Source organism: Ctenocephalides felis, unplaced genomic scaffold (assembly GCF_003426905.1).
Source record: "Ctenocephalides felis isolate EL2017-DRISC unplaced genomic scaffold, ASM342690v1 CF-g0.4_SCAFFOLD_03570, whole genome shotgun sequence".
NCBI lineage: Eukaryota > Metazoa > Arthropoda > Insecta > Siphonaptera > Pulicidae > Ctenocephalides > Ctenocephalides felis.
The window spans coordinates 21,222,977-21,247,000 of NW_020539724.1; the positions used below are offsets into that span (position 1 = coordinate 21,222,977).

Sequence of the window (24,024 nt, forward strand, 5' to 3'; positions counted from 1 at the left end):
ATAAAACTATGTGGAGTTTGAGAAGGTAAACATTCTTCTGTGTGAATAAAAAAATGGATACTTTAACATTAATATTACTAATATATTATCTAATATACCCAAAATTTTTGGAATGTGATTGAATTACATATCAGAATAATTCGACTTTCAAGGAAATACCTTTCACAAAGTTAAATAAGATTTTTTTAATATTGATAAAAAAATCTAAATAAATAATCTTTTTATCAAAATATATTTTCGAAAATGTCTTGCATTAATTTTGTAATAAAATTGTAATGTATGAAGTTTGAGAAGACAACACATTCTTCAGTCTGATAAAATAATTTGATACACTTAAATCATGACACTAAAAAATACTGTACTACTAAAAAATACTGTATTTATTAGTAAAATAAGAATAAATTATAAATTAAAAATATACTTATTTTTAATATTTTTCACAATATGCCTTACAGACTGACGTAAATTTCTTTTGTACTAACCAAAAATCTAATTATAGAACTGAGGGTAAGATATTTGACAATTCAACCCGGTTTCCACAAAGTAACAAAAAGTCTATCAAAATTTTATATGAATCGACAAAAAAATCATTACAAAACATATTTTCGAGTAGTTTTGTATATGATATATCTAATTATAGATTGTGAGGGCAAGAACTTTGACAAGTTAGAACACTCCCCTATATTAAAACGCACAATGTCGGGGCGCGATCTTCCGAATACAGAAAAATAATTCTATTACAAATTGCATGAAATATATAGTAGCTTAAGAATTAACTTACATTTTGTTTCATTCAAGGATTCCAAAAATCCTTTCTCTTGGACCGCATAACACGGGCACTTTTGATAACGAAATCAATTACACTAAATTCTACACACCTGTCAAAAATGTTTGTGAATCACACATAACAGAAATATGTTTAATATTTTGTCGAAGGAAAGAACAAGCACTTTAACACACTGTTGACTACATTTTTCATTCATTTAATTTAATATTTGTTTAGTTTATTTAATAAATACAGATTCACGCGACAAAACCGTATATATGTCCTCACTTATTACCTTTCTAGAGTCTTTTATCAACTTCATTCGACTGCCGTGCAAATGGCCGCGTGTAGTTTGTTACGAAGTATGATGAATGTTGCGTTCCCTAGTAAATTGTATGAAGAGAAAGAAATGGCGGGAGGTGTGCAATGTATTCATTTTGGGTCGATCGCACAAAACGCTCGATACACGGCACACCATCGCACCAGTACAAACATTGCGGCAAAAAACTACAACTACACTGACTTCACGAAAAATAATATAAATTAAATATATTTATTATAAATTAGCCTTTTATAATTATTTATAAATATCATAGTAACGTAGTATTGATGGTTTTATAAGTAATCAAATTATACAATTATAAATTGAAATATCTGAAATTATTTTAGGTTGGTACTATGGTTTCATATAAACATTGCGTTTGAAAATAAAAACAAACAAAAATTACATAATTTTGTAAGCCACGTGAATATTACTCACGCAAAAAATTGATAAACTAGCTGTAAGTGGAATTCTGTCTTAAGGCAATTAAGACATCGTGCCTTAAGGCAAATTGCTGGAACTTCCCGTACCAAAAATTATTATTTTTTTAAAAACGATTAACATTTTTGAAAAAATTTACTTTGAAATTATAAGATTTTTGAGAAACTATAAATTGGACAAAAAATTACTTTTTTTGAAAAAAAAATTTTTTTAAAAAAATAATTTTTTTTTTATTTTATTTATTTTTTTTTTTTTGAAAAAAAATTTTTTTTCTTTATTTTGACATATTGTGGAAGATCTGAACTTTCTTTTCAAAGCAATCGTACTGCTTTAACTGCATAGGGACAAAATATAAAGCGCGTAAGCCCCGCGTCAATGTCTAACGCATAAGCATTGGTACGGAACCCATAGGAATGTTAACAAAATGTATACTTATTGTTAAAATCTCTATAAAATATCTGATAATTTGATGTGCATATGTCTAATGATCATTTTTGACCGCCAAATGGCTTATTTTTTACTTTTTCCTTTATATCTCCGAAACCGTTAGACCTACCTCCATGAAGATTTTATCGATTCTTCATCTTGTCAATACAAGTGAAATGTTTCTTGAATTATTCAAATCGAACGCTCCGTTCTCTTAAAAACTGAGTTACCGTTTTCGAAACTTTTTGCCCCGTATCTTCGGAACGGCTTGACCTGCCTTTGCCAAAAACTAATCAGCACGTCTCCTTATCAATACGGATCGAATGTTTTTTGAATTATTCAAATCGGTTGATCCGTGTTCCCGAAATCGTCGACGAAAATTTGTATCCGCACATACATACACACACATACATACATACATACACACACAACATACACACACCACACACACACATACATCCATTTTTTCTAAGGTATGCCAAAATGTTCAGAAACCTCTGAAACGTAGATAAAAAATAAAAATTTTCATTTTCGATTTTTTGCGATTACTATAACTTGCCCTACGGGAAGTTAAAAATTAAACAACTTTTGTTAGAAATATTGTTTATAATTGAAACTCATGCGACTGAATCTGATTCGAAAAATGTAATATTATTATGTAATAATAATTATGCTTATAAAGATCATTTTATATAACTTTCAGCTGAATTTATTTATGGATTAATAATGTACTCAGCGTATAAAATAATTAATAGAAGCACAAAAAATAATATTATATATAACATTATTTTCTGCATGTATATTATACACATTTATATATTGATAATTAGCTCAAAGAATTCAACATTACTGTTAAATATGATGGTATAATCCATTATTAGAGTAACAGAACAGGCAAAAATTGGTTAAAAATTAACATTACTTTTCAAATTTCAGCGAAAAATTCAAATAGAGCGAATTTTGGTGCAAAGATACTTCTTTGTAAGTTCAATATAACAATTTCCAATAAATATATACATTTTTATGTAGAACCTAATTGTAAACATATGTTAGTTTTTTATTTATTACTTATACAATTCTACTCTTATAAAAGTGATAATTTGATTTTTAAATATTAAATATTAATTTTTTATTGAAATTTATTCAAGTCGCCAGGACACATAATTTAGATGATAATATTCTATAGATTCTTTAATTAATATATTTCCTACAATCTATAAATTACTAATTATTAATATCATAATAAATTATTGGTGCATGGCATCGTGCCTTAAGGCAAATTGCTGGAACTTCCCGTGTCAAAAATTATTTTTTCAATAAGATTAACCTTTTGAAAGAATTAGATTTTCGAGAAATTTTAAATTTTTGACAAAAATTTACTTTTTTTTAAAAAAAAAGACTTTTGGAAAAAAATGTTTTCTTTATTTTGAAATATTTTAGAAACTCTGAACTATTTTTCAAAGCAATCGTACTGCTTTAACTGCCTAGAGACAAAATATCGAAGCGCATAAGCGCCGCGTCGCCGTCTAACGGACAAACGATGTTAAGGAACCCATAGAAATGTAAACAAAACTAATACTTATTATTAAAATCTCCATAAAATATCTAATAATTTGATGTTTCTATGTCAAATGATCATTTTTTTACATTTTTTTAGTAGATCTCCGAAACCGCTAGACCTGCCTTTCCAAAAATTTAATCAGTTCTTCGTCTTGTCAATACAAGTAAAATGTTTTTGAATTATTGAAATCGGACGCTCCGTTCTCTTGAAAACTGAGTTTTTGGCACTTTTTGTCCCGTATCTTCAAAACGGCTGGATCTGCCTTTACCAAAAACTAATCAGCACTTCTCCTTATCAATAGAAATCGAATGTTTTTTAAATAATTGAAATCGGTTGAACCGAAATCGTCGACAAAAATTTGTATCCACACGCACACAAACATACACACGCGCACCACACATACATCCATTTATTCTAAAGTATGCCAAATGTTCAGAAACCTCTAAAACGTAAAGATATGCAAAAATTTTCATTTGGTAAAATATCGCTGGAACTGTTCAAAATATTTGTTATTATAATGATCCATTATTAATGGATATTATCTAACATTTAAGAGTAACTTATTCATTAACAATATTTTATTGCTGATTTCCACCTTGTGTCCCGAGTTTTTCTAAAAGCAATATTTGTCCCGAATTTAACCCTTTTGTCCCGAACTGTGCCGGGTTTTCGTAAAGTACAGGTTTAAATTGAATCTTTGCAATTACTTGATAATAAAATTATAACTACCCATTAAATATCACAAAATGAAATATATTACCAGACAACGAGTATATGGAACAATACGTTATGAATGAAAAAACTGCTGAATACATAATTCCAAAGGAAGGTTAAAACAGCCTCTCACAATAATTTCTGAAAACTGTTTTTCACAATCTCTCATACCAGGCACCTCTGTCTGACTGAGATATGAAAATAATGTATATATGTAAATAAAATAAATAAATAAAATAATTTCGAACTTACAGTTTCAATTTTACGAAAATTTACAAATATCATAACAAAACGATTCTGACTTGAAAAAATATGGTTACCATAATAATTTTCTTATTAGTTTTTTCCTTTTTTTTTAATTTGTATACATCATTTCATAACTTCATTTCATTAACATAAAAACTAATCAGCACGTCTCCTTATCAATACGAATCGAATGTTTTTTGAATTATTCAAATCGGTTGATCCGTGTTCCCGAAATCGTCGACGAAAATTTGTATCCGCACATACATACACACACGTACATACATACATACATACACACACACACACACATACACACACACACACACTCACACACACATACATCCATTTTTTCTAAGGTATGCCAAAATGTTAAGAAACCTCTGAAACGTAAAGATATATAAAAATTTTCATTTTCGATTTTTTTGCGATTACTATAACTTACCCTACGGGAAGTAATAACTTAAACGAAAATGAAGAACCATTTAGTATCTAAAATTTCCGAATTATTATGTATCTAAAATTTCTGGTTACTATCGAGAGAAGCCTTATGACGATGAGCCTTCAGGCAAAAAACAAATATAGACTATTTATAAAGCAGCTTTTAAATTTTTTTCGTCAAAAAGAAAAACAAACCCTTATTAAATCACTTTGTTCACCGAGTTCGCTTTCATTTCGGTCTGTCAAGAACCTTTGTCACAATCATTTTTTTCGATTACCAAATCCCTATAGGTCAAAAGTTGAATTTTATTAAAGTACATTCTCATATGCAACTAAAGAACAGATGTTTTGCGTATTCTTAATAAACAAAAGTGGAAAATATGTTTTGTTGTGAGCTTGAAAAGTCGCGCGAATTTTAAATTGAAAGTGAATTGTCCAAATATTTTCCCATGGTAATAAAGGATCAATTAGGATAAATGAATAAATGTAAATGTCTTTTTTGACATATAATTAGAATTGAAAGCAAATTAGAAAAATTACAAATAACAAAATTAAAATAAATTATTCATCTTTCGATCCGATATTGAATCTAAAGCTTTTTGTAACTCGCTCTTAAACAATATAATATAATCAGTTTAAATTACTTTCATATATAAAATATATAGCGCTATATTTTTTCTTTTGATATTTTAATTTAAATAATTACATATGTATATACTTACCATAGCTCAGTAAGATCTTTGGGCTTAGCACAGGTTTGAGACTTTAAATCCGTCTCGAACATCTCAGTATCAAGCAGTAGGGATATCAGTTTTTATTTGAAAATATAGATCAAAATTTGTTTCCAAGTGTAAGTTTTTTTGGTACTTTTATTGGTAATTTTATTTTAGACATCTCATTTAAAAACAAAATTTGGTTGTGTAATTAAATATTCATTCACGTGTTCGGGAGCACGGGTCAACCGATTTGAATTAAATCGAAAGCATTCGAATCCTATTGATAAAAAGACGTGCTCATTAGTTTTTGGCTATTACTGTTTTTATTTTATTTTTATTTTAACTTTTTTTTCATTATATATTCAATTTATTGCATTTTTTTTGTATTTTTGTATTTTTTTTGCTCATATCAATTTTGTAAATAAGACATTAAAGTCTTGATTAACAAAAATAAAATGTAACAAAAAAAAATTAGTTTTTGGCAAAAATTGGTGCGATCCGAATTGAATGAATCAAAGATCATTTCTCTAGTTATGGCGTAATGAGGAATTGATTAAATTTTTGTAAAGACAGGTCCAGCGGTTTTGGATATCCAGAATAAAGGGTTTAAAAAAAATCTATTTGGCGGTCGAAAATCAGATGTTTTCGACAGTATAAGTATAAAACACGTTCAAGAAATTTCTAAATTTTCAAGATTTTCTAAAAAAAAATCAGTTTTCATAAAATTTCCAAGTTTTCAAAAATATTTTGTTTTTAATAAATATCAGTATTATTGAAAAAAGTAATATTTAACTTCCCGTAGGGTAAGTTATAGTAACTGCAAAAAAATCGAAAATGAAAATTTGTATATATCTTTACGTTTCAGAGGTTTCTGAACATTTTGGCATACCTTAGAAAAAATGAATGTATGTGTGTGTGTATGTGTGTGTGTGCGGATACAAATATTCGTCGACGATTTCGGGAACACGGTTCAACCGATTTCAATTATTCAAAAAACATTCGATTGCTGTTGATAAGGAGACGTTCTGATTAGTTTTTGGCATAGACAGGTCTAGCCGTTTCGAAAATACGGGGCAAAAAGTGCCACAAACGGTAACTCAGTTTTTAAGAGAACGGAGTGTCCAATTTTAATAATTTGAAAAACATTTTACTTGTATTGTAAAGATGAACAACTGATTGAATTCATGAAGGCATGTCTAGCGGTTTCGGAGATCTAATAAAAAAAAGTAAAAAAAATGCCATTTGGCGGTCAAAAATGATCATTAGACATATGCACATCAAATTATCAGATTATTTTATAGAGATTTTAACAATAAGTATAAATTTTGTTTGCATTCCTATGGGTTCCGTACCAATGTTTATTCGTTAGACGGCGACGCGGCGCTTACGCGCTTTGACATTTTGTCTCTATGCAATTAAAGCAGTACGATTGCTTTGAAGAAAAGTTCAGAATTTCCAAAATATTTCAAAATAAAGAATTTTTTTTTTTAAAAAAAAAATTTTTTTTTCAAAAATGTATTGTTTCTCAAAAATCTAATTTTTTCAAAGTATTTTTTTTTTAAAATGTTAATCTTTTTGAAAAAAATATATATGTGGTACGGGAAGTTCCAGCAATTTGCCTTAAGGCACGATGCCATGTGCCCCACTAGTTTCCATGTAATATTCAATACTCAAATTTTTAAAATTTTCAAAATTGTTCAAAAAAATGCACACAAAAATCTAATTTTTCTTCTAAAAATTAAATTAAAAAAAATAAAATAAATTGATTTACGGTAAGAACCACCAATTTGCCTTAAGGCGCGATACCACTTGCTACATCTGTATATTTGTATGTGTATGTATTTATATGATTATATAAAACAAATGTTAAACAGATTAGGGAATCAAGTATTATCAACTATTTGTAATAATATTTACTTTGATTTCATGTACCAGACAATGTGTCTGATTGACATGAGACATGGTATGCATGACATATATTTCAATAAATTAAAAAAAAAACAAAATATTAATATGTCTTCGTATATCAGAAAAGAATTTATAGTAAAATGGGCTTTTTCAGGGTAAATACCGATGATAAATAAATTGCACATCTATATATAAATGGTGCATACATGTACATATGTATATGTATAGATAGTATACATTAATATATTAAATATCTATATGGCCCCTTAGGGTATCGCGTGTGTTTGAGTACCCATCACACGAGATCAAACAATTACATATAGACAAATACATATTTGTAGACACACACACACTTACATATATATATATATATATATATATATATACGTATGTATATATCTTTTATATATTGTAGAAAATTGCATCCCTTATACGTGTGCAAGTCCACATCTCGCAGGATGAACAGTTTTTTCAATGGGCTAACGTCACGCTACTGTGTATTTGCCCGAACCAAAATGATGGGTAGATACGTACAAATAAATAGGGTGTTTCCTCCGAAGACAGGTCCCTGAGATCGGGAGTTCCAAAATTCAACTTATGGTTTGTAACCGCCAACTCAATTTTGAGCCTTTTTGATGCCTTACCACATCTCAATGTGTAACAAGTTACATTGACATGGATTAAAGATACTGAAGTGCGTTATTTTAAGTCAATATTTGACGTCAATACTACCGTTAATAATAAAAATGATAGTGTATAAAATTTATATGCACATTTTCTTTGTTTTTCGCTTGCAGTTCCTATTGAGCCTCAAGTTTGTTCTAAATGAGCATTTTTAATGTCTATTTTTGCATCTTTTGAAAAACTTTACAGCCTCTGATGATAAAAGGAGCAAGATCTTAAGCAAAAGAAACCGCAATATAAATGTGGTTTTGAGTCAAGTTGAAGTTATTTGAACAAAAACAGGACGTTAATAGTTTATATATAACATACACACAAATATATATATAATAATAAGTACAGCCCCTAGGGCCAACTCGATTTAGAGAAGAGTAGTGTGAGAGATTTCCCATTGCCATTTCACACCGCAGTGCCCGAAATGAGTTATTTTCAATTGAAAATAATTTTTTCATATATACTTTCAAGTGAAAATGGACATTCATACTGCCCGGTGTCGGGTTGTCCACGAGCGATATTCGAACTCACTATTTCGTCCACACGATTTCGAGAGCTTGACCATTGTACCAATACATATATAATTCTCATATTATGATGTTAGTGGCAATACTCCTCCGAAATGGCTTAACCAATCTTAATGACATTTTAAAATCACTGATTGTGAGAATCAGACATTTTTGTTTGGTTTTTGAAACAATTCCTTTTCTTTTATTTACCTCTCTAATTTTTCACCCTCTAACAACAATTCTCTATTGCGTAATATTCATCTTAGTAATCGAATCAATTTTAATCCCGTTTCCCAAATTTCACCAATTTAACTTCAAAACACAAATTATTTCTATGAATGGTTGTCCACCCCTCACACTTTCTTTTTAATTTTGAGACCAAATTTTATTTAATTTAAATTTTGTATAATGCTGAATTGAAAAATACACAGAATTCTTAATTTTCACCTTTCGTTTTTCATAATAGTCATTCTAATAGTCCAATTTTTTCATCTAGCTCGATAACGGATAAATTATTATCTTGTTAACTTCCCGTATGGTAAGTTATTGTAATAGTTCAAAAATCAAAATCGAAAATTTTTACATTTATTCACGTTTTGAAGGTTTCTGAACATTTTGGCATACCTCAGAAAAAATGGATGTGAGTGTATGTATGGATACAATTTTTTGCCCACGTTTTCGGGCGCACGGGATCATCCGATTGGAAAGATTCAAAAAACATTTTACTATTGATAGAAAGATGTGTTGATTAATTTTAGGCAAAGGCAGATCTAGCCGTTTCCGAGATACGGATCAGAGAGTGTAGAAAATACAAATCGAGTTTTTGAGAAAACAAAGTATCCTATTTGAATGATCTAAAAACATTTAATTTGTAATGATTGAGAGAAAAGGTGATTAAATTTTGGCAAAGGCAGGTCAAGCTGGTTCGAAGATACAGAGCTAAATGTACAAAAAATGGCAATTTTTTGCACAGAACTATGCGTCCGATTTGAATGATTCAAAGAACTTTCTGCTTGTTTTAACAAAATAATTGCTTTTGGAGAAAAAAATGGTTTTTCTTTCAAAAAAATTTTTTTTTGTATATCGAAAATAATTCAGAATTTAATTTTAATTCTGACTAAAGATCTAATATACTTTATACAAATGATTTCAAACTTTGCAATTCAGTTTATATAATTCTTATAAATATTAGACAATGTTACAATATTTATAATAATCTATTTAAAAACATTTAATATTCCTCGAACATTTCGTTACGGTACGGGAAGTTCCAGCAATTTGCACGATGCCATACACCACTAGTTTGCGAATGTTTTTAACAGAAAATAAAATTATATGAATGATCCCAGAGAAGTAACAATATTTGATCAGGATAAAAATTCACTGTTTTTTCTTCTAAATTAATGTGTGATTCTAATATTGAGGCGAGTTTTTTGACTCTTGTACGTGAAAACATTTCATGGGTGCATAGACAATTAAAATTTATTTTTTTAATTTGCTTCTGTGTCGAAATGTAACACGCAAATATAAATAAATAAAGTAATAAAGCATTGTCTGGGTTTTACGACAGAATTTTATTGTAATTGCACTGTGTAATAACTCGTAAAAAGACCAGCTAATAATCCAGTGATTGCCATATTTGATCGGATGATGACCGCAATAAATATGTACATACATGCACACACATACATACATACATACATACATATGTATATATATATATATATATATATATATATGATAGTTTTGTCGACGTTGATACATATTTGTAATATTTTTGCAGCCCAATCGTCGAATTAAAAAAAAAATTAAATATCAAAATTATTTATTCCATTAAACGTTTCGACACTTGTGTGTTATCATTCAGTAATCTAAAAAATATAACATAAATACAAAGTTGATGATAATCATAAATATATAAAAAAGAAGAAATTATACATACGAAACCAAGAAGAACAACAGAAAAAATTAATTATGATGTGAAACTGATTGAACATTAAGTTTGTGTAAAATAATAAAATACTATTATATTAACAAACGAGAAATTGAAGGAGCACATATTGCCCTCCTATATTTTATGCTATTAATAGTGGTGCATTGTGGACACTAATCAAGGTTAAAACGCAAGTGTAGTCACACACGTGTAATGAAGGAGTGGGAGCGGGTTGTTGATACATATTTGTAATAATTGTAATAATTTGTCAACCCGCTCCCTCTCCTTCTTTCAACTTATTTTGAATACAACTTAGTTTTTCTTGGATGTTTGTATATATCTTATATTATTGTAGGAAAATTAAAAAAAAATCTCTATAAGTCGAAAACTTTTCAAATTACCCTTATATCGTATATAATTTATCATATTTTGAAAATATCTGAATAATCATGGCACAATTTTGATGTGATTGTACGAAAGGGCATATTTTTATTAAATTATATCCAGTGATAAATGAAAAAGGAAAAGTGGTATAACTAAAAATGCATCTATGTGGAACCGCTTATATATATATATATATATATATATATATATATATATATAACTGCGTACGGTTGCACTCATGTTTACATATATCTGTATATTTGTATATGGGGTGTTTAGTACCTATGGGAAAATGGACACGTGACATACACAAAACCATTTTGTGACCCTTGCATGACGTCATTATATTTTTATGTTCGAATATATATATATATATATATATATATATATATATATATATATCGAAAAATATTTATTTCAAATGTGAAATTGCCCAAAAATATTTCCGATCGCAATTGAATCGTAAATCGAGCATGTAACAGATATATTCACACGCCTATGCCTGAACTTTTATCTAACGATATATGGGAATATGTTTCAGCAATTTTAGAGCTTTGTACTTTTTCATATACTATCTGTTATTTATAATAAACAATAATCAGATATTGTTTATAAACTCAAAATTTACTGAACTAAACTAGTGGGGCGCATGGCATCGTGCCTTAAGAAAAATTGCTGAAACTTTCCGTACCGTAATTAAAAATGACATTTTTTTACTTATTTTTATTGAGAGTCCATAACCGCTGTACCTGCCTACCCAAAAATCAGTTCTTCATCTTGCCAATAAAAAATAAATGTTTTTTGAATTATTAAAATCGGACGCTTCGTTCTTTTAAAAACTGAGTTAACTTTTTTGCACTTTTTGCCCCGTATCTTCGGAACAGCTAGACTTGCCTCTGCCAAAAACTAATCAACACGTCTCCTTATCAATACGAATCGAATGTTTTTTAAATTATTCAAATCGGTTTATCCATATTCCAGAAATCGTCGACGAAAATTTGTATCAGCACACACATTCACACACATACACACACCCATACATCCATTTTTTCTAAGATATACCAAAATGTTCAGAAACCTCTGAAACGTAAAGATATATAAAAATTTTAATTTTCGATTTTATTGCGATTATTATAACTTACTCTATGGGAAGTTAATAAGTAATATGCAAAATCAGAATAAAAAAGTAATTATTAGTGCATTTTAAGAATTGATTATAATATCTACATTCTATATAATTCCTCACATAAATCTGTAATCCGTTAGAATTATTTATTTAACTTAATCAATATATTTAATTAAAATTCACGCAAAATTTAATCCTAAATTTCAATTTCAATTTTAAATTGAATTTTCTGCTGTAATTTTTGAATTTGATTATCATTATTTATTTGTTTTTCACTTCTCGAAAAAAAGGATTTTGATTTCACCAGAAAATCCGGTTTGCAAAATTTTTGTTTTCTAGAAAGTTTCTAATCATTCTTCATTGTTTGACACCAAAATTGGAAAAAGTAACGTGTGTGTATATTTGTAAAGAATCTATCTGAGCCAAAATCTAACTTTTGGTGCAAAACGGCTGTAGGGATCTTGAAAATTTAGAATCTATTTTATGAAGCTTGATAAGAGCTCGAATTAATTAGTTCTGTAATTAGAAACGGTATAAGCCGTTTCTTCAAAATTGGAATAAAAGTGCCAAAAATTCAGGACTGTTTTTGGAAGGTAACATTTTTTTTAAAGATTTTTTTTTAAATTTAGAATCTATTTTATGAAGCTTGATAAGAGCTCGAATTCATTAATTTTGTAATTCAAAATTAGAATAAAAGTGCTAAAATTCGTACAAGTTTTCGGAAAAAATTATGGACCGTTTCTAGAAGTTAATTTTTTTTTAAAGATATCAATTGGTGCTTATTATATCATATTAATTGGTGCTCATTAGGTTTTGATAAAGATCGCCCGAGTTGGTTTTTCGCAGTTAATTGTTAATTTTTTTTGAACGATTTTAAGAAATGGAAATCGTAGGAAAAAATAACTTGACCATAACAAGACCATTGTCAGAGATTTTGCTAATAAAAAAATAATAATTTAATATATAAACAAATATTTTGTATAATTATTTACAATTTTGTGGCGGGAATAGCACAGTCAGTAACATAACAGGCTCACACACCAAGGATACTCGGTTCGAGTCCTTGTGCTGACATGGAATTGTCATTTAATTTGAATTAGAATAAAATTATAAGTAGGAAGAAAAAGCTTATTTCAGAACAAAAATAATGAAGAATTCTTTTGTAAATAAGCAAGTGCAGAATAAGTATAAATAAATAATAGTATAAAATATAAAAAAATGAAATGTTGTAGTTGTCTAAATGCTGTAAGTAAGCGAAGCCAATATAAATATATAAAAAAAAATTACTTTCTTTTAGAACAAACAAGGTTTTACATTAATTTTATATTCAGTATTTTGTATTTATCTGTAATCAATTTTGATTAAGACAGTCAAACAAAATATAGAGTAACAACAAATTATTAGCTCAAACTTTCTAAACAAAGTTCTAAAAACCCCGAGCTGCGTTTACCAAAACCGTTAAAAATATTTTCTGAAAAATAGTGGCACTTATTGTTAGAAAAACACAAGACACACCTAATGACATATAATTAAAAAGGATTAGCATACATTTGTTCATTTAAAAATGTCGTATTTAAGTATTCAAAACAGATGCGTGTTAATGACAAAACCTATTTTTAGTGTATATCAACTAAGTTAAGTTAATTTTAAAAAGAAAACCACGAAATTAGTTCTGGCAGGAAGGAAAATGATCAGATGAAAGAAAAATACTCAGAAATTAAAACAATATTACAGAGATAGTATGAATTATGTTTACGGAAGAGGGTATAAAAAATATACCGGTTTATGCTTTTAAATTAAAAGGATTCTTCAATGTATTATATCAACCACATGTACCGTTATTGGTGTATGTAAATAAAATGTATAATACATATTTATACATATTAGAAATGTCATACACACTCCTAGCTGTGGGCAATCTTTGTATTATGAAACAAACATCAAACGAATAGCTTTAGGTCATGCACAACAATATGTATATATATGCATAGGTATAGCAAATGTGTAAAATGGAACGAAAAATCATTGTAAAAGGATTTTGTTAATATATAATTGTATTTAACTTTAATTTTATCATTATTCGAAATATTATTAATTATTTAAATAATTTGTACCAATACTAGTCCTGTAGGGTAACAAAGAAATCGGCATAGATAAACATTTTAAAGTTACATTGTAGTACAAATCTTGATATAATGAAAAATGCCTGAATCAGAAGAATATTTTACCCTGTTCCTTTAAAAATTATTTCTATATAGTAGTTTCTATAGATCTTTGAAGTCATTAAAATGGAAAATATTTCATATCACGAAAAAGTAAAAAAATACAAGCAGTCAATGAATGTATGTTAATTTTAATTACATGAAGTTCTTCAAACACAATTACATGATGAGTGAAATGATTTCTCTAATGAAGATTCATTTCTAAATGCTTATTACAATGACAAACCGATCATGTCATATTTGAAGTATGACTTTAATTACATTATTGTTTTTAAATTTTATACATATTTTTAATGCTATTATAAATTTATAATTTATTATTATATAAATATGTATAATGGTTGACATTAAAAAATGTGTGCATCACGAGTGTTACCGTATTACTAATAAACATTATTCAAAATTGTTATATGAAGTATTTATTTTTACTTAAACGCAATCTTATACAGTAGCAAATAAGTTTTACTTCAAACGCCTGTGAACCTTACGCGTACTCTTTTTTTTGCATATCTTCTCGTTTCAGAAGTCTCTGAATATTTTAAATACCTCAGAAAAAATGGATGTATGTGTGTGTGTAAGGATACAATTTTTCGTCCACGTTTTCGGGGGCACCGACCAACCGATTTCATTTATTCATTCGATTCCTATAGATAAAGATACGTGCTGATTAGTTTTCAGACAAGGCAGGTCCAGCAGTTTTGGAAATACGAAGCAAAGAGTGCAGAAAATAGAATTCGAGCTTCGGAGAGTACGGAGCATCCGATTTGAATGTTTCAAAAACCATTCAATTTGTAATGATGAGAAGACGTGGTGATTAATTTTTGGCAAGGATTGGTCTAGCTGTTCAGAGAGAAGGAGCTAAATGTGAAAAATGAAAGCAAAGAATTTTTTTTGCTGTCCTAATTCACCTCGTGTATGAGGTAAAAAAAAACATTCTACAAATGTTTGCAAAATAGAAAAAAAAACATTTCTAGAATGGCAAATTAGCTGGAATTTTCACTGAACATAGTCAGATAATTGTTTGTTTGATATGTATTATTTGTTGTAATATAATTGTTTTGATTTTCACAATATAATTGTACAAAGTCAAATTGGACCTTTGTGCCCCGCCCTACCCTACAACATACTTTATTGAAGAAAATTTAAAAAAAAGAAAAACAACTACAAAAAAAGTTGTTCACGAAGTATCAATTTATTGATATAATAAATACGTTATAATTATTTGAACAATGGTCATGTAGTCATGTTGTATATGTATTTTAGACATATATTGCACACGTAGATTTATGGTAGTGTTATCATTGATAATACAAATTTCTAAATTTGTTCGAATTAATATATTTAACTTATTATTAGAGAGAGAAACTATTCATTAGTGTAAGAATTTTTCTATTAATAGGCGTTATTGTATAGTTAATAAAAATTAAAAAATGTCATTAGTCATGTAATACTGTGATTTATTGTCATAGATGTTAAGAATAATTTAAGCAGGGAGTGTTTGATGTACACCCGCATTTGGTTGACACTATATATTATTCATTTTGAGGAAATATTTATCATACATACATACATATACATCCATACATACAAATTTATATATATATATATATATATATATATATATATATATATATATATATATATATATATGTATGAATGATAAATATTACCTCAAAATCAATTTTAATTTATATATATGTCACCATATTTTTTAAGTCAGTTGCATAAATTTTTCGATCAATAATCGATTCAATCAATAAGATTTGGAAACTTTTAAAATTGTGGCAACAAAATTTTAAAATTTTATTAAGTTTTTATAATTAGTTTTATACCAATCATTTTTGGTAGGCCTACAACATGGTTCATTGAGTCTATGAACTGTATAATCATACAAAGTTGCATAAAAATCGTCAAAAATAGATTACAAAAATTTATTACGAAAAAATGGCTTGATTTATATTACCAGAAACCAATCAGAATATATTAGATTATGCAAAGAAGTAGACAAAATTGTTGCACTTTTCTGCTAATTTTAAAGAAACTGCTCGGTCGATCTTCATGCAAAACAAATCGAAACAAATCCTTATCGAGTTTCATCAAATGGCCTTTAAATTTTGGTAATCAGTCCAGGCGTTTTTTCAGAAATCGTCGACATAAGTCAAATTTAGGCTCACATACTCATGCAGATATTAATCAATATTTTTCCAATTTTGGTGTCTCAAAGAATACAGAATGACTTGAAACGTCGAGGAAAAATAAAAAATTATCAAATCGGATTTTCTGAAAATACACTAATAATGTAACGTAAACTAAATACTGAACAATAAAATTTGAATAAACTTGGAATTGAAATTGAATACAGTTGTTAATATGATGAATAAAAGTGGTTGGACGGCTGAAAAATTTTCACACAATATATTTCACCATCCGATATATATATATATATATATATATATATATATATATATATATATTAAAACAGATAATCGTGTTATTATAGTATTTTGTACTGAACAAGTCTTGTTAGCTAAGTGGTTCACATATATGTAAAACTTATACAACCATATATGGTTATATCATTAAATTTCAAAATTAATATATATATAACAGTGGCGTCGGAACCAAATTTTTGATGGGTGGGCTCTTTTTTTTTTTTTTTTTGATGGACAGCCAGTGGGCTCGTTTTTTTTTAGCGATATTAGCTCATATAATTTTTTGAAATTGATGGGTGGGCTGAGCCCCCCCATCAAAATTCATGGGTGGGCTCAAGCCCACACAGCCCACACGGTTCCGACGCCACTGTATATATATATATATATATATATATATATATGTGTATGTATGTATGTATGTATGTATATATATAATTCAAATAATATAATCTTATCCACGTGTGCAATTTACACGATAATAAAAACACATCAATAAATATTATTACATTTAATAGATACATATATTAATAATACATATTTGTACCCTGATTTGCATAAATTTTACTTGTGTCAAACTAATTTAGTTTAATAAATGAGTAAGTAGCAAATTGTGCCCTTTTGAGTTATTTGAACCAGTCATTCTTAACTCAATGTGTCAAATATTAGGATTAAAATTTTCGAATACTAAATATAATAATTATTTAAAACTCATTCTGGATTTACAGACTTAAATCTTCTACGTTATTTGCGGTTTTGGACGTTTGGACATTATTATCTGTATCATTAATAGTACTTATATTCAAAGCATCGAGATTTTCGATCGTTATATTATTATGACTAAGTACATTATTATTACCATTAGTTTCAGAATTTACTAAACTCGATTGTTCTATTTCTTTAGTGTTTAGTGTGCTTCTAATATTTGAGCTATCATTCGAGGAAACATTATCAACTGAATATTCTCTTATTAATTCCTCACTTAAATTAACATGACTTTGATCTTCAAGTGTGGAATAAATATTTGAATTGTGAATATCTAATTTATCATCACTATTCATATTAGTATTAACATCACCTAAAGAAGTGTTATCAACAACCACATCGGTGTCAAACTTGTCAACTGCTAAAATTGGAAAAGACTTAGAAAATAGTTTTTCAGAATTTACTTTTACATTAGTATTATTTAAAATAGAATTATTACTGTTCTGATTTATATGAGAAATATCAATTTTGGAATTATCACAAAATAAATGGGTACCTATACCAGGCCAAGAGTTCATAGAAAAAGCATTATCAGATACTGCATGATCTAACATTTATATGAATAATTATTATCTTTACTTTTTGTATTATTATCAGTTAAATGCTTATCATTTTCTTTAGAATTACTACCTCTGATCATATCTGAATTATTATAATCATGACTTGCAATTGGTTTTATAAAATTTTCTTCTGAACTCTTTTTAATTTTGTCATAATGGGTATCACAAATATTCATATTATTGTTCATGTTTGATCTATCACAAAAGTACGTATTTGTATCAATTTATCATTAAAATGCCCTTTATTACTTGAGCTGGCCGTGGCTCAAAAGTTGATCATTCGGAACATCTGAGTTACCCACAAGTTTGTTCGTTTCTACAAATTTTAAATTAGTATCATTTCCATTATTAGATGCATCACAATTATCTATATTCAAACTACCACAAAAAAATTTATACTTAGCGGGATTTTTAGTGAAAAGATCTCTTAAATTTTTATTACTCTCAGCTGAATTTATGTTTTTTAAACAACTTTCACTACAATCTCTTGATAATGTACTTTTATTGAAAGAAAAAGTATTTCCTTTATTGAAGTCAATTTGAGAATCAGTTAAAATATTGTGATTCACACATAACTCACTACTTTGATCCGAATTATTTGAAATATCTTTGAAATCAATACTGTTATTAGAACTTAATTTAGTATTTGCATTTAAAGAAGTTTCACCAAATGAATTTTTACTTACATTTAAATTATCTACAATGCTACTTGATTCATTATCTGTGATATTTATCAAGTGGCCGCTTATATTAACATCTTTATCACAAGTAATAACATTACAGTTTGGTAAATCAGTTAACTTCTTACAATCTTCATTGCCGACATGAAAATCTTCAGAAGTAGCTTTGCTTAACATCTTGCTAGAGTTACAATTAAATTTACATCACCATTTCTACTAACATTATTATTGGAACCAACACCATCTTTGATCTTCATACCATTATTATGACTATTTCTATCAGTCGTTCTGGACTTGTGCTGGTACTAGGCATGACCTCCTCATTCAAATTGTCATTGTCCAAATTATTATTTCCCATGACAAAACCTTCATTAGCAGCACTCAGGTTCTCTTGATTTTGTTCAGCAAATTTATTGATTAAGCTATTATTTGGCCCTGGTGTAAAATCAGCTAAGTTGTCCCTACTAGCGTAAGGGGGCGGAGGTCCGACAGGAGGCTCATTTAACATCAATTCAGTATAAGGAGGAGGTGATACCATAACAACATTTCTTGAGATATCTTCAAGTCTAGTTAAGAAATCCTCGTCGCTTGATAAAATTTCATTGAAGTTTAAATTTAAATCCCCTTGCTCAAAAACATCATCATCAGAATGGACTGGAGTGTTTAGATTAGGATCATTACTTGTGTTTATCCGGGATGAGCCAAAACCTATAATATTACATATTCTTGTCCATAGTGTAGTTCTTAATGGCACAGGTTCATCTAAATTATCACATGCATTACAATTTTCATTATTATCGTCATTGGTTAAAACTGGGGCCCATAACCCTTGGCCAAAAATTGAATGTTAGCATTTCCTACAGCGCTATAAGCCGGTACATTTGCATCATTTAATTCATTCAAATTCACATCTTCAAAAGTTTCACCAGCAGTAGTTTCCAAATCATCTACATTTTGATTAGTGTTGTCCCGTGCCGATTGCACTCTCATCGCATTGCAAATTCGAGTCCACAAGTTAGAAGGCGAATTTATAATAACATTTTCATCCGCGTTATTTGTCTGAGTAGTCACACTATGTATATTTCTAGTTTCAGTATCATTTTCTGTGCAAATATTATCGACATGATAAATATCCCTCCTCCTAGGACATCGAAAATCAGAACTTGTCGGTAAAGTTTCGTCATATTGTGAAACTACGGAGTAACCGGTCGGATTTATTGTCTCGTATTTGTACGGTAGTTAAAACTGGATGGATGATTTAAAGGCGCAGTGTACCTTGAATTTACTGTTGTTCCTTCAACAAAAATGAACAAATTCATTTTTAAAATTAAATTTATATAGTATAAAATATTATAAATTGAACAAAGAACCACGAGTGCAATTTTGCAAAATCTTATAAGGTTGTTCAGAAAGTCACTTCGTTTTCGTAACCACCAGAATTTAACTATATTTTTTTGAACCTATCATCACACTTCAGCACAATTATTATATGATTTGAAAACTTATATTTCAAGGCTTGTGTAAAAAAAAATCTAATCAATTACATGCAGTAGTTTTTGAATGGTGCCACATTGAATAGAGAAAGAATTAAGCAGCATTTTCGACATATTTTACTCTTTTGCTAAGAAAAGGTAAAAATACTGTTCAAGTCAAAATGAAATTGACCGATGTGTAAGGAAATGGCGTGCTGATATTACGACAGAGCCAAAACTGGTTTACTAAATTTCATTCCTGGTATTTTGATGTCCAAATGCATCAGGTCCAAGAAGTACGGTGGAAGCTGATAAAGACGCGGAAAAAGAATTAGTTGATACAAATCGTGAAATAACAATACACGAGATCCCATTAAATTAAAAATTTTAAAATTTAACAATTCATGACCACTCAAAAGGTCTGAAATTTTCCTCGAAACTCAATGTATGGTTCTCATAGAAAGAAACGTGTGTCGTAGCACTGACGTCCGCGATTCGCTTCTGAAAGTTCCTGAAAATTCAGGATTTGAAGCGAATTGTCACTAGGAATGTGAAATGGGATGTAAAGAATACAATACACGTTATTGCCCATGAAACAAAAAAGAAGAACCTGCTCAAAACAGGTGCAAAGCTGAATTTGACTGCAAAAGGTAATGCAGTATGTTTGGTAAGATTTTAAAGGAATTGTTCATTTTCAGCTTTTCCAGGATAACATAACGGTTAATTCAAATGCCTTATCTCATCAGGTGGATAAACTAAATGATATACTTCCATAGAAAAGATCAGAATTAATTCACAAGCAAGTTATAGTCCTGCATCAAGACGATGCAAAACCTCACATAAGTTTTATCGATAGCCAAAAGCTTTTGTAGCTTGAATGAGACCCAATGACACATTCATCATGTTCTCCAGACCTGCCATCATCGGACCATTATTTTTCCGGCCACTAAAATAAATTTTAGACCGTAAAACCGTTACCGAATCAGCATGTCAAAAAACACTTTGATCAGTTTTTTGCCAATAACGACCAAAATTTGTGTTACCGGAATTATGCTAATACCAGAAATATGACAAAAGATGTTCAACCAAAACATCCAATACATAATTTATTAAAAATTTGTTTATTGCACGAAAATTACGTGCCAAACTGTCTATAAGAAACAAGTAACTTTCCGAACAACCCAATAAAATTGAATATCAAGTTGGCATGTGGAAATAAAGATCCATGTTAAATTAAAAATATTATCAGTCATGTTTAATTAAAAGTATAATTAGGACAATAGTTCAATTGCCTTCCAAAAATGACGTTGTTAAGGGTATGTTTCATAACTGCTTTTAATGGAATTATTAAGTTCTAATTGCTGTTCAAAAATTAGAAGAAAATTTAAAAATGTTTATGGGTATTGTATATATATGTATATATACATATATATATATATATATATATATATATATATATATATATAAGATAATAGTGATTATATAAAAGTTTAAAAAAATGTATTTCAACAACGCATACGATAGTTAATGTTTGAAATAATATCTGGCGATTTTCGTATTATAATATTTGTGGTTTAGAAGACCTGGTAAAAAAATAAATCAAAGAAAAAAATTTAAGTATGTCAGATAAAAGAATTATGCAAGTGAATAAGGTTTCAATTGCTTTCATAAAATCAATGCCAGAGGTGTAATAATGAACATCTTGCAGAGTACAATTAATTTCTATTTTCATTTTGAAAGAAACATTTTATACTGATACTGACTCACAAAGTTTTCTATATCATCTATTTTGGATAAATAACGAAATTTAATTTAATATAGTCTTTGTAATAAAATAAGGTTTTATATTAGTTGCATAGGTAACTTTGATAAAAAGTTTTCTTCAATTTAATTGTTATATAATTTCTAAATGACTTGGTGCAAGAACTATTTTTTGATTTTAATGAATAACTTATGTGTATGCAAAGTTATATTTATGTAAGTGTGCATGTATGTATGTATGTAAGCAAGTAAATATAAGTCACTATGTAAATTTATTGTAGAAAATAAAAAAAAACATTTTTGTAATAAGATTGCTATGACCTTTTATACCAGAGTAATTGTCTGGCTGAGATACATATGTATGAATTATATCAAAGAAATAAAAATTAAAGAAAAGAAAAATCTCTCAGTAACTTCACATATTCTGCTAAACATTGCAGTATAAAGCAGATAATGAATTTGAAATTGTTTCAGCTTTGCTTATTTGCTTACAAAATAACACTAAGCATCAACATATACATAAATTTAATTTTTAACTTTAATCTCTTATATGATTATTACAACTCACCTTCATTCATAAGATTCATTCTCCTGGACATTTCCTCATCATCTTGTTCTGCTTCATTCCCTCGTATTATCCCTAACCACCTAGTGATTAAATTTCTTATAGAACAATTTTCTCTAATTTGCTCATTTTCAGCAGATCTTGGAGCAGAAAACATTCTGTGATTGTCAACTGCTGGATATTGATAATTTCCATTTCGATACATCGGCTGCCTAAACCGATTCATATCCTGATAGGTAGAATATCGATAATTATTGGACTGGCAATTCTCTTGCTCAAAATGTTGTCTATTGGATATATATGTCTTGCAGAGCATTGTAACAAGTACCAGGACAATTATGGTTAATGCTATAGCACAAGCTGAAAAAAAATCACAAAATAATATAGCATTTATAGAACACAAATAATAGATACACAAATAATTCAGCATTTATAGAAAAAATTCAATCTTTTTTTAATAGGCTTTAAAAGTTTATTAGATAAAATTTGTGGTAAATTGGTTTAGTATTAAAATAACAATAGAAAATGAAAAATTAATATGTGTGCAACTTTTACATTTTTGATAAGCTTCAAAATTAAATAATCTAAAATTTAAATCAATTTTGTTTATTCTAAATAAAGAAGTTAGACAATATCCAGTACAAAATTCTCTGAAGAAGTCTACACATAATTAACAATAAATTGGGAACTATTTTTAGAATAAACAAAATAGATGTTACAAAATGATTAGTAATAAAGATAAAAAAATAAAAAACCATATCTAACAAAAAACGATCTGCTCTTTATAATAATAACTATAACTCCAAGAAAAAATAAAATAAATTATTACCCACCTATGATAGTATATATGGTAATATGTAAAAAATCAACTCCAGATTTTGAATCTCTTGTTCTAAGATAACTCCCTTCAAAGACATGTTCTCCATAATCATTTACAAATCTGAATCTCTTATCAAAATCTCCATTACTCTTAACATGGTATTGTGCATTGTACTTTTAGAATCACTCAATATCATTTCATCATGGGTCATATGATCTGCATTATTTTTATTTCGGCAACAATCATGAGGTATTTTTGCTTCACACCACACAATGTCTTGGATGCATCTGTTATCACTACAACGTAGTTTACCTGAAAGAAGAATTAGTTAATTAAATATTAAATAATTATTACATCATGTATAAATATAAATATAGGTATATGTGATATGGAAACCCTGTACAGGCATCTTGTCCACAAAGATCACTTGACTCATCTTCTTGATTGGGGCAATCTGATTTTCCATCACAGACAAAAGCATCAGATATACAAGGTGAATGAAAATCATTTAATGTCTGATTATTTTTTATTTGATTGGGTTTCCAAGACTATCATTTGAAACCAATATACTTTTTGAGCAAATAA

The 24,024-nt window shown here is 28.4% G+C and overlaps 1 protein-coding gene across 1 annotated transcript in view; it reads right to left on the minus strand.

The window, feature by feature from the left end:
• The window catches only part of LOC113383571, a 66,137-nt gene that overhangs the window by 31,882 nt on the left and 10,231 nt on the right, over positions 1-24,024 (minus strand). The window contains exons 17-20 of the mRNA XM_026621828.1: positions 23,843-23,987; positions 23,660-23,751; positions 23,453-23,588; positions 22,623-22,979 (exon numbers count right to left, since the gene is read on the minus strand). Of these exons, the coding sequence (XP_026477613.1) occupies positions 22,623-22,979; positions 23,453-23,588; positions 23,660-23,751; positions 23,843-23,987 (730 nt within the window). The remainder of the gene's footprint in view (positions 1-22,622; positions 22,980-23,452; positions 23,589-23,659; positions 23,752-23,842; positions 23,988-24,024) is intronic.